Source organism: Heterocephalus glaber, unplaced genomic scaffold, assembly GCF_053883595.1.
Source record: "Heterocephalus glaber isolate CG9 unplaced genomic scaffold, H.glaber_assembly_v1.0 deba00001743, whole genome shotgun sequence".
Lineage (NCBI taxonomy): Eukaryota > Metazoa > Chordata > Mammalia > Rodentia > Bathyergidae > Heterocephalus > Heterocephalus glaber.
The window spans coordinates 3,149,582-3,161,219 of record NW_028258449.1 but is presented as its reverse complement, the minus strand read 5'-3'; the positions used below and the strand labels follow the sequence as shown (position 1 = coordinate 3,161,219).

At 48.2% G+C, this 11,638-nt stretch overlaps 1 protein-coding gene across 9 annotated transcripts in view; it reads right to left on the bottom strand.

Annotated features, from left to right (window-relative positions):
* Ankrd44 (ankyrin repeat domain 44) overlaps window positions 1-11,638 on the bottom strand; it is a 242,195-nt gene that overhangs the window by 17,302 nt on the left and 213,255 nt on the right. For all 9 annotated transcript variants that reach the window (XM_087200340.1, XM_087200341.1, XM_087200344.1 and 6 more), the window contains 3 exons: window positions 11,372-11,443; window positions 3,793-3,994; window positions 369-456 (listed from right to left, as the gene is read on the bottom strand). In XM_087200340.1, the coding sequence (XP_087056466.1) occupies window positions 369-456; window positions 3,793-3,994; window positions 11,372-11,443 (362 nt within the window). The remainder of the gene's footprint in view (window positions 1-368; window positions 457-3,792; window positions 3,995-11,371; window positions 11,444-11,638) is intronic.

Sequence of the window (11,638 nt, the reverse complement as noted above, 5' to 3'; positions counted from 1 at the left end):
ATCAAAACCCAAGGAAGGATAAAAATTGGAAGGGTTTTTAAATGCTGGAGAGCATCTCTTAGAGTCTGTCGCATTGCATTATTAATTTAAAAAGGGAAATATAGCTTCAGAAGAGGACAAAGATGTGAAGAAGGGGAACAAAAGGGAAGATAAAAAAGAGCCCGGACTCATGGCCACAGCCAGAAAAAAGTGATTCTTTTTATCCAGATGTGCACACAGCTGCCCCTGCTGCTCGGCCTGCACCCGCACTCGGGCTCTGTGCTACTCCAGGGTGCTCACCAGCGCCTTTACCCCAATCTGCACCCACCCAGGCCTCAGTCAGAAGCCTTTGAGTTGCTTGCACCCAGCCTCCTCTTGAGAACACTTACTGTCCTTTGGCATCTTTCACGTCCACCACTTCCGGGTTGTCTGACATTTCTAGCAAGAGCCGTAAACACAGGGTGTGGCCATTGATAACTGGAAAAGACAATCACAGACATTCTCTGTAACAGACCCTCACCACGCCCGCCCGTCCAAAGCGAAATTTACTTGGACTTCAAGTCAGCGATTTTCTGCTGCTGACAGTGGCCTGGGTTTGCAGGTCTGGACTGCACAGTATTTGCCTCTCCCTTTCTTCCTCCCAGGACACTTTGATCTCCATCTTCCTCCTCTGCCTCCTGGGAGGGAGCTTTGCTGGAATGTGATCCTTTTCATCACTGTAGAGGGCTGGTTCATGTTCCCACTCGTCAGCTCCCCTTCCTATTCCTCTAAGAGACTCACTCAACTCCACTGATCATTTGTGCCTCCTTCCTCTGGTCGCTTTTGAGGAGAATATAGCAGGGGACAGGGATTGCCTGGGAGGAGGAGGGAGAGGGAGACAGAGGAGCAGGGGGAAGATGGAAGGAGAAAGGAATAGACCTTGCCCCTTCTTCCTGTCCTGTCCCCAACTGTGTCCAAGCTGGGGGAGATACTGTAGCCTTGGTTCTCACTGATTAGGGAAACACAGAGCCACAAATGTGCTCATGATGCACACACATGGCTCACTGATGAGGGACCTGCACCCTCAGGAGATGTGGGGGTGGCCCCCCATGGTGTCCTGGCGTCCCCCAGACTATGATGTCCTCTACCTTCCAGGGTCTCAAGGCTGCTGCAAGTGAAGCTCCCACTTCTCTCCCTTCTGCAGCTTCTCCTCTCCTCTCCTCCTCTCCTCTCCTCCTCTCCTCTCCTCCACCCGACTCAGGTTCCCTTCTGCCAGGGCCCTCCTGATCAGCAGCCCAGAAGTGGACAGAAACTCGGTCCCAGGGCAGCATCCCTGTGCCCCTGAGGCCCTGATGTGCACCCAGGAAGACACTTTTTTGGGGGGGCAGGGACCCCGGTGTTAATCCCCTGGACTCAGGAAGGCCCATTCCTCCAGCGGACCCTCCAAAAGCCTCCCCACAGCCAGGTCTGTCCACTCCGGGGAGCAAGAGGAGAGCAAATGCGTCCACAATGCCAAACGTGACCGGCTTTCCTCTCTGAACAGCGCTGGAGAGTTGCCCTGGCCGGGGACGTGGAGAGAGAAGGGAACAGACGCATTTCTGTCAGGCTGGCAATCCTTTCTACCTCGAGCCAGTCATGAGAGAATGCTCACCGAACATCCACATGGCTTTTCCGGGACAGAACATACTACATACAGTTAGCTCACATTCATCGACACCACTCAAAGCAGGCCGGGACAATGGCCACATTTTGCAGCTCATTGCTTTCAGCTCGTTCTCAACAACATTCCCCGGAGGCATCTCATCTCTTGGGAGGAAATTTCGCAGACTGGAGTTACAGGTGATATGCAATTGCTGCTTTTGTTTTGTACCTTTTTTCTTTTTATAATTATACTAAATCTGCTACCATTGTTGAGAAGTGCAAGGAGTGCATGCCTACAAGGAAATAATGATGGAAAGACTGACAGCTAAATAGCCAGGCAGTGAGCTCATGAAGGTGGAGGAACAGCACGTTTTGAGGGATTCCTCTTTCTGATATTCTTAAATGCTTATATTACAATAGCTCCAAGGCTGTTTGATTTTGGCTAAACATAAGCAAGAAATCATCTAAGTTCATATCACTCCCCTGGTGCACTGGGCACAGAATGATTTCTATAATTACATTCTTTTTCCACAGTAGCTTTTTCAACTTAGCTAACAGCACTCTGGAAAATTCAAGCTCCCTTCTTAAATTCTTGTTGGCTTTCTCCCCAGTTGTCTTCCAGCAAAATGATGCCCACCTCTAGCTGGGCCCTGCGGGTCCAGCTCTGTCTCAAACTGGGCCTTTCCCTGGCTAGAGACAGCCCACCCCACAACTGTCGCTGTGTCTGTCTGGGCCCAAACCTCTAAGCTCCACCCTGGCTGCCGCTCCTCATAGTCTCTGAGGGCTTGAGACAAAGAAATTGGCCTCTCAACTGTGCTGAAAAAGACGCCGGGTAAGCAGATCCTCAAATCACAGGGTGCAGCTTTATACAACAGACATTCTGTGAAGTCAAAGGACAGCGTCTTATTTAATGAGTGGCTCCAGGGAGATCCACACGGACTGAGTCCTCTCGGCCACTGGGAGGCGCTCTGGGACCACGCCCACATCACGGTGGCAAATGCGAGACAATGATTGTTCATTGTTCACCTGCTCACAAGAGTCGTCTCCACACCCAAACTGGCCCTTGGCAACAGTCAGGAGTTACACGGTCCCAAAGCAGAGTTCCTTCCTTAAGGATGGGCAACGGATCTTAGAAAGGGAGAACACAATTTGAACTTTATAATAATGCCAAGCACATATATGGAGCAAAAGGATTCAAGGTGATGGGAAGTGCGAATTTATAATTCCACCACACCATCACCAACTTCATGGCTAAAGTTTTTTCCAGCAACAATCATTTCTAGGTAATCAGGCAAAAGCCAAGTTATTTTTTCCCAATCTTTGTATCGTATCTTTTCCGTGGCTTTTAAGTAAAGGGATGGAGACAGAATACTGCTATAAGAGCTATCATTCCTAGAAAATTTCCCAAGTCAGAAGAACCATAAAGTCTTTAGAGAACTGTTTTCACTCCTTTGCTTCTCAGTGCAACCATATTTCACTGTGTGTGAGTGACGATTTCAGTCCACAGTCGGTAAGCTCAGAGGCAGACACACCGCCAGGCAGCTATTTGTCTTTATAAATGCTACCTTCTCCCTCTTCAAAGGCTGACGGCCTTGGATTTCCTGAGCCCAAAGGTATTTATGCTTTAGCTGAGTCAGAAACCCTTCATGGTTACCTTTATATCTGTTTATATATCTACGCATGTCTTTATGCAGTGTTTCGTATGCACTGGAGGAAAATCCTAGAAAAGATAAATTACTTGACTTTTTATATATCCAAGTATTTTTTAAAGATCCCTCCTTTTACCTGATGCATGAGGAGTTAGAGCCAAAGCTGAGAGCATGACTGAGGCTGGCAGGATGATGTGCTGATGGGACCCCTGCCTGCGTGTGCTCACATGAAGCAGCCCCGAGTTATCGTTCATGCTGCACTAGCACGTTACATGGCCTTTAGCATGTTACATGGCCTGTAGCCAGTTCTGAAGACGGCTCTGTGTGTCCCTTTGTTTGGAAAGCTATGCTGTAGGCTCTTGCCAAAGGTTCTGAACTCTCTGAGTGGGGAGGGCTGAGGGTGCTGGCCAGAGAACAGCAGCCTCGCCAAGGGAGAAAGGCAGGTCAGAGGGATTTGGAGGCGTGCGGTGAATTCGATGAAGGAAGAAAACGGACAGTTTAAGAAACTGGGACGCAAGGAGATGCTGGCAGGGACTGGACCTACCTGAGGCATGCAGGGGGGTCCTCTTGGTCACGCTGTCTCTCACAAAGATGGAGGCGCCCTGGTTGACAAGCGCTTCCACACACTCCGCGTGTCCCCTGAAGGCGGCCAGGTCCAGTGCCGTGCGACCTTTCTCGTCCCTGATGTCCAGGTCCACCAGCGACTGCAGGAGAACTTCCAAGGCCTGGTGGTGCCCGTTGTAGGCCTGTGGGGAAGGGAGCAGCGAACCAGTGGCACACGTGCGTGCCCATGCGCCCCACTCCCAGGGCAGTGCAGGGCTGGAGGAGAGACAGCTCCAAGCCACACCAGAGACCCGGGCTGCTGACAAGAGTGTGAGCAAACCACGACCCACAAGCCTCACAACTCCACATGAATTTCTTCACGTCCTTTCTCTGTTGGGAGATAATTTGCCCCAAAGGCACTGGGGTCATTCACGTATTTTTATGTTTCTAGCAACTGAATCATCTAATATAGACAAACAGCCGCACGAATTAATATCCCTCCATCTGCATCGGTTCAGTCCTATCTTTGTATCAACCAACAACACGGGGGATTTTTCCAGGAGTCTTTTCTATTAGCAAAGCTAGGGGAAACAATTACTGAAAACATCACTGACTCGGATTCAACAGAGGCAGAGGCCCCTTCCTTTGCTTGGGACACGGCTGATTTCTAACCATGTGATCTTAATCGCACTTACAGTTTGTTTCCTCGAGTACAAAATGAGAGCAATAAAAGGTGCCTTTTATTAAGGAGAAGAGACAAATTGCCACAGGCTTTGTATAGTATCTTGTGTGTAGCTGATGCTTTTTCATCCCTCCTTTATTTCTTCCACTGATTCTAATGAAATGTAGACTCAGTGTTGGAAATATATACCACGCGTGTGCAGATCTAGCAAGAGGTCCCACACTAGATCAAGATGAAGGGGCTGCATGCTACTAGAAAACAAGACTAAAAGTCTGAAAGACAATTTTTATTCAGTCTCTACCGTAAGAAAGTGTAAACATGCTCCAACACACCCCTGTACACACATGCACATGCACAGGTACGCACAGACAAGGACATTGAAAGTAAAAGCGGAGGATGAGGTTATCTGGGAAGAAAAGTGGGTTGGAAAGAAAGTAAAGCAAGAGACAGACAGCAAAAGCCTGTCCCCAGGTCTCCGGCAAAGTTCCCCGCACATTTAATTTCTCACTGCAGCTTTATTCAATGTTCAGTTTATTTGAAAAAAGACTTCACACAAAGGATTGATTTCCTTATTATAAAAAGAGCTCTTAGAAACCATTCTGAAACTAGGAAAAGGTCTAAAAAAGCCAACAGACATACAGAAAAAAATGTGTAAAAATTTCAAGTACTATTTTTCACCTCCCAGATTGGCAATGATTAAAAAGTTGGGTCACGTCTAATATTAGTTCCAACTGTGAACAAAGTAATCTGATGGCTCTGTTGGTGGGGGCATTGGCTGGTGTGACATCAGTGGAGGATGATTTGACAGAATCTATCAAGAGTGTTTAAAAAGAGGCTCAGCTGCAGGCAGCATACATGGCATGGTGTCATTTATACAAAAAGCAAATGCATGGACATATACACACACATCTATTCTTATGTATGCTTTTATATTCATAAACATTTAGAAGGATCCTGAAGAACTATTAGGGTGCTTATGCCTTGTTCTGGGAGACAGGCATATGGACTTTTTTCATCTTACCTTCTTAAAACTGATTAAAATGTTTCTCCCTGAGTATATGCTAACAACAAAAATGAGATTTAAAAGAATCAATAGGAATTAGAGTACTAATAAATTTTTTAAAAATTCTCATGACATTCTTTGTTAAAGATTAGAGCTGGCCGGGGATTTAGCTCAGTGGTTCTGGCACCTGCCTCACAAGCACAAGGACCCGAGTTCGATCCCCGGTACCAAAAAAAAAAAAGAAAAAAAATGAGAGCTATTTTTATATACTAAACATCTGCATTATACATAACACATAATAGGTGTTAATATAAGTGTGATGTAATAACCCATACGCTAATGACTCCCAAATTTATATCCCAGCCCCAATTTCTCCCCTGATGACTAGATCTGCATCTCCAATGGCCTTTTGGTTTTCCCATCTGAGTGTTCAACAGGCTTCAGAAACTGACTTCTGACTTCGCTTTCCTAAAGCCGCTCACCTGTCTGCAGCCTTCTCAGTGAAGACAACTGCTCAGGCCTCAAGCCTGGGAATCATCTTTATCCTCCCTCTTCTGGAGCCCAACGCTATAGCTCTGAGCAAGCATTCAGGGACAAGAGCGCAAGTGGGTGCTCAAAACTAGGTCTCCCCAACCTTGTGGTGCCCTGGCACTGGAGAACAGCCACTGTGTGCCTGTGCTAATTCACACAGAGGTGCCATATGACCCCCATGCCACTCTCAAGGGCCCTGATATCACTGTTACATATCTGTTGGTTTGTTTCTTGTCTGGGATTGAAGGGACTCTGCATGGGCTGCTGTATCCGAAGATCATACCTGGCACATTGTAGACGCTCAACAATTATTTGATGAATACATGAATGAATGTAAAGACAACTATCATTTATCCTATTAGTTATAGAAATATGTTTCTTCAACAGTGTTTTTTGTTTTTCTGAGACAGGGTCTTGCTATGTTGCCTACGCTGAATTGAACTTGCAATCCTGAGCCCATAATCTATCACCTAAAACATAATTTAGGCACACACTTTTTCTCTGTAATTCCATTTAACTAATTTAAAAACTAAATACTTTTGTGTTTACATGTACTAGAACAGAGTATGAAATATTGAGTCAAAACCCAAGCCCCTTCTATAGACAGCTCAGCACAGAGGGGAAATGCTGTGAACAGAGCTCTGAAGCCAAACGGTGCAGGGTGGAGACTAACTTCTGGACCACTATTCTTTTACTCTACACACGGACTCTCTTGAGACAGGAAAATTAATTCCTTACATCTCTCTTTCTGACTTACAGGGGGTGATCGAAATATACGGTGACTGTCTCAATTAAAAAAATGCATTACAATAAAAAAGAACACATTGCCATGACTCCCTCTCAAAATCCTCCCCTGGCTTCAAACACACTCATCCCATCCTTGTTGCTACTTTCAGAAGCAGTCCTATAGTCCTCTCTCATGAGCGTCTTTGTGAAGTGTGATAAAACATACAACGAGTCCTGCTGCCGAGTGCCAGCCAACAAAAAGGCGGGCTCGCAAAACACCCAACTTATTCACTGGTCAGGCACAATGCAACTTCTGGCTCTTGCCTGAATCAAAATGACCAAGAGAGGGAAACGTTTTGGATTGATTCAGGACATGGAGGCAGCCGGGACAGTGAAAATACAGACACTCATGAGGAGAATTTCCAAAACAGCTTCAGAAGGTGGCAAGAATGACGAGGTAAGGGTGTTTAAGGTAAGTTAGTACTTTGAGAAGGATTCATGGTAATGTAGCTTTTGGTGTAATAATTTTTAAAATTTCAGCACTCACATATTTTTCAATCACCCCCACATACCTGCTGTGCCAGCCCTCTGATGTGGGCCAGGAAGCCTTTCGTCTATCCTGAATCCTCACGCAGTAGCTACCTTCTCCTGATGACTCACTGGGTGAAAGGACACGTGTCGCCTTGGACATTCATTACCTCACTTAATTCTCCGGACAGTCTGGGGCGGGGCACTCTCCTTCTCAATTGCTAATGAGGACGCAGCTCTGCCATGGTCCTCGGCCTAGAGTGGGGAGCTGGGTTCTGGGGGGAGGAGCCAAGTTCTGGGCTTTTTAAAAGCAAATATGAAATGAGACATATGGCCATCAGGCACGGGGCCTCCTTAACTTTTCATCATAGGAAATTTCAAACATCTACAAAGAAGAGAAGAGAGTTCGATGAATTCCCACGATCCCTTCCCCAGCTTCCGACAGAGCCGATTCAAAGTCAGTCTGGGAACCTAATCTCACAGAAAGGCCACGGTAACAGAAGCATCTACACTGAGGTGTCAATCAGCATACTATCCTGCACTCACAGCTTGAATCTCTTCTCATTTGAAAACCGACTTTGCATAACATTTCTGCCCATTTTCAATTTTTGCCCTAGTCACTGACTTAGTTTATATAGAAATCACAAATCTATGCCACAGGGAATGAGCTCGTATAGACAGCAGCAGTTCTAGATGCTATTTGCAAATGCGAGGCTCTATTATGACAAGGACAGCAGACAGCTTAATTTCTGTTAATGCAACTTAGCTAGGAAAACGAACTGGCAGCTTACGATACACACATCTATACAAAGCGTGGTGGCTGACATATTTAGATTCAATAAAAGGAAGATACCTGGGGGAAGGAGAAACGTTCAGGAAGGAGCCAGAAGGAAGGAGCCAGCACTGTCAGGACAACGGTCCCTTCACAGGGCACTCACGCTAGGTGCTGACGAACAAACTTACCCGGAGCCAGGTCCTACACCTCACCCTCTATCCTCACAACAAAGAAAACCATGTGCTTGTGCTACAGTTAAAGAGGTCTAATATTAAAATGAACAGAACCCTGGTAATTAGGGTTGCTTTGGAATTCTAACCCCTACTTTCTTCTGTACCAGGCCCTTGAAAATGCCCTGAAAGACAGGACGCTGGAAAGCCAGGGCACTACAAAATTCTGCTTGTTCTTCCCGTTACTCTGGCTCACAGCCCCTGGCTCTCGCTCGTTATGGATGAAGACCTCACTGGTGGTCCCAATCACACTTAGCAAAACCTCTCTAAAACACTTCATTCGGTAATGGGAAAGTCTCACCATGAGCAACTTCTCTGAACCTTTTTAGATAGGACCAAGGACAGTGAGTGAGGGTCTCAGTGGAACCCATGCAATTTCCTGGGTCCATGTGGAAATCTCTACAGCTGGAGGCTTTCATTTGCATAATCTTGTTTCTTAATTTCATTTTTTCACACGGAGGGAATGCTGGTGAAATTTACTAGCCCAGTAACTCTGGAAACTGGAATCATTGAGCCAGGAAATAAGTAACTCCAGGCAGGCCAGGCCTCTTGCAGCAGGTGGGCTTGGGGTGTCTGCTCCATTTCCCTGCTGAGATGCTTCTGCCTGAGCTGTGGGTTTTACGGTGCTCACTGCCCTCAAGGCCCCAGGAAGGGTGATGGACACATTTGTGGGCTTCCTGAAACCTTTCTTTAAAAAGTGTTAGCATTTAGAGGGAGAAAACCAGACAACTTTAGAGCAAACCGCTGTCATCCCCTGGGCACATCATCACCAGCAGCTCTTGCCTGGCTGCCTGGCCTCTGAGTCTGAGCCTTTAGAATTTAGCATAGATGTTAAGGTGACCCCCTTGAAACCAAGTCCTTTCACATCATTTGTCTCCTCAAAACTGTCCCAATGGCTTCTGGTGAGCTCAGAGTAAAATGCAAAGTTCTTCCAAAGGACAGCAGGGCCCTGGGGGTCTGGTCCCTCTGCAGTGTGTCACAGCTCCCCGCCACCCTGCCCATCCCAGAGGGCCTTTGCTGTCCTGTGCACACGCCAAGCAAATGTCAGCCTGGCTGCGCTGCACCTGTGCCGGGATCCTCTTCTGTCAGCCTTGGGTGTGAGCCCTCAAAGGTGAGACTCCATGCGTGTGTGTCAAGTAGCACCTGGTCTGCTGCCTCACGCTCTCTGTCTCACACTCACTGCCATCTGCCACGCTGTACAGGTGAGAACTGCACGGAAAGAGGCTGGGTTTCCTCTCCCGTGACGTCCCCCACTCCCAGGAGACAGTGTGGGTGGAAGGAGGAACAGCGCCCACTGCTCGTGTCGGTCCTGACGGGGTGAAGCTGGCTGACTGCATATGTGCACCTGAGTGCTGCGCTAGGTGCTGCATGTGCATGGACACAGCTGTCCCTGACCCGATGGCTAGGTGTTGGCCAAGACCACACAGCTGACAGTTACGTAAGAACCGGAAGGGCTCTTGCGTGCTTCTCTGACCCACGGCCCTCGTGTGCAGGCGGGAGAACCTCGTCCAGGTGAGCTGGCAGTGAGAGGAGTGGAGCAGGGCTCCCGTGCTGTCCCTGCGAGCCACGGAGCCACCAGAGCCAGACCTCCCAGGGTGTCACCACCCCACCTTTCTGGGACTAGAGACCCACACAGCCCTGCACGATGGTGGCGCACACTTAGCACTCAACAGATGATTTTGGGGAAAAATGAACGAAAGAGGACAGAATTTTTGGAAGCCAAAAACCTCTTCTCCATCAGCCCCACTCTGAAAGGGCAGGAGAACTCTGTCCAAGACAAGCTCCACCCAGGCCTCTCCCAGGACCCAGGGCTGCGTTAGGGGACATTCGCCTCTGGGGAACACACCCAGGGACAGAGGCGGCCCGCAGGGACTCTGGGAGCAAACATTACAGCAAGCCGCACCAGCAGCTAGAGGTGTAAAGCCTTCTAGGTACAACGTCCCACTGTCCACTGCCTGCTCTCTGTGCGGAGCAAAGATGGACAGTTCTACTGCACTTGAGATGTGTGTGTGCATTTGGGCACTGTAGGGAGTGGCTGTGCTGGACAGGGTCAGCAGGTGTGAGGGTCCGCGTGGCAGAATGGTTCATGGGTACTCCTGACCTTTGTGGAAGGCCTGTCTCCTCTGCCCTGTGTGGATGCCCATGAGCGCCTATTCACACAACTCTTCTCCTCGCGCCAAACTCTGCCTGTTCTTTGTCAGGACAATAGGGAAGTGCTTGCATATGGCAGTATGGAATATAATAACAGTTAAAGGTAGACCAGTTCCCTCCTGTCCTTCCCAGTGGCCTGTCCTGGGTTTTACCAAGCAAAGAAGCATCCTAGCACCACCTCTGTGCTCATAGCTCAGCAGCACCTGGGCCAGGTGAGCGTCTGTGGCTGGGAATGGCTGTGGTGGAACAGCTGCTGGGCACCCACCATCATCAAGAGGAGCCGGGGGCGGATCAGGGAGCGGTTCCCACCAGGTGCCCCTGAAGAGTTGGGGGGTTATTCACAGAGCTGTCACACTTCCCCTCGATCATAGGGATGTGCAGAGGAAGTGCCATGGGGGTAAGACAGCTCCTCTTCCTGTTCCCTCCTGATGTCACCCAGCACAAGAGTGGGGGCCCACAACCTTCTCCAAGAGCCAGATGTCAAAGCCCAGTTGAAGTTCCTCACTTGCTCACCTCCCTCCAGCAAGTCTGTGCTTAAAAATTCCAACAGGTTTTACTTGTGTATTTAAAAATGTCATAGTTGATTATTTCTAGGTTTGACATTTCTGTATCATTTATAATCAGACCTCTTAAAGTGAAATGTTGTCTATGAGCTTTAAAGATGCTTAAAATTTATAACAAATCCACGAGGTACATCGTGGCAGAGACTTTATGTGCACCATCTCTCTCTGTCTGCTCTCATTTTACGGATGGGAAAGGGAAGGCAGGGTGGGCGATGTGTCTTGGTCAGCAGCCAGGAAGGGGCGTGGCAGGGCATGGCGTCCTCTGCCAGCCTGTGCCTCTCAGCAAGCACGGCCCTCCTCACCCCCAGCACTCGCTGTCACGGAGCAGCCTAGTGTCGGGGTGGTTAGACTCTCTCTGTAACAGGGAAGCGGCCCATGGCCTCTCACTTACAGCTAAGTGCAGAGGACTCTTGGTAGCACCGGAGTCGGACCCTTCACACCCAGTGTTGGTTCTTTCCAAAAGCTGCAGGGAAAAAGAAAGCGCAGTTGTTAAGTCCAACCTCACAAAGGGGACTGTACTCTCGATACTGATGTGGGCATTAAATGAGAATGCAGGCTTCAAAAGCGTAAGAAATTATGAAGCTTATTGGCAATATAAGAAATAAAGTAAAGCCTATCTAAAGCAAATATGCTAAAGTATTTAAACTTCAAGGTCATC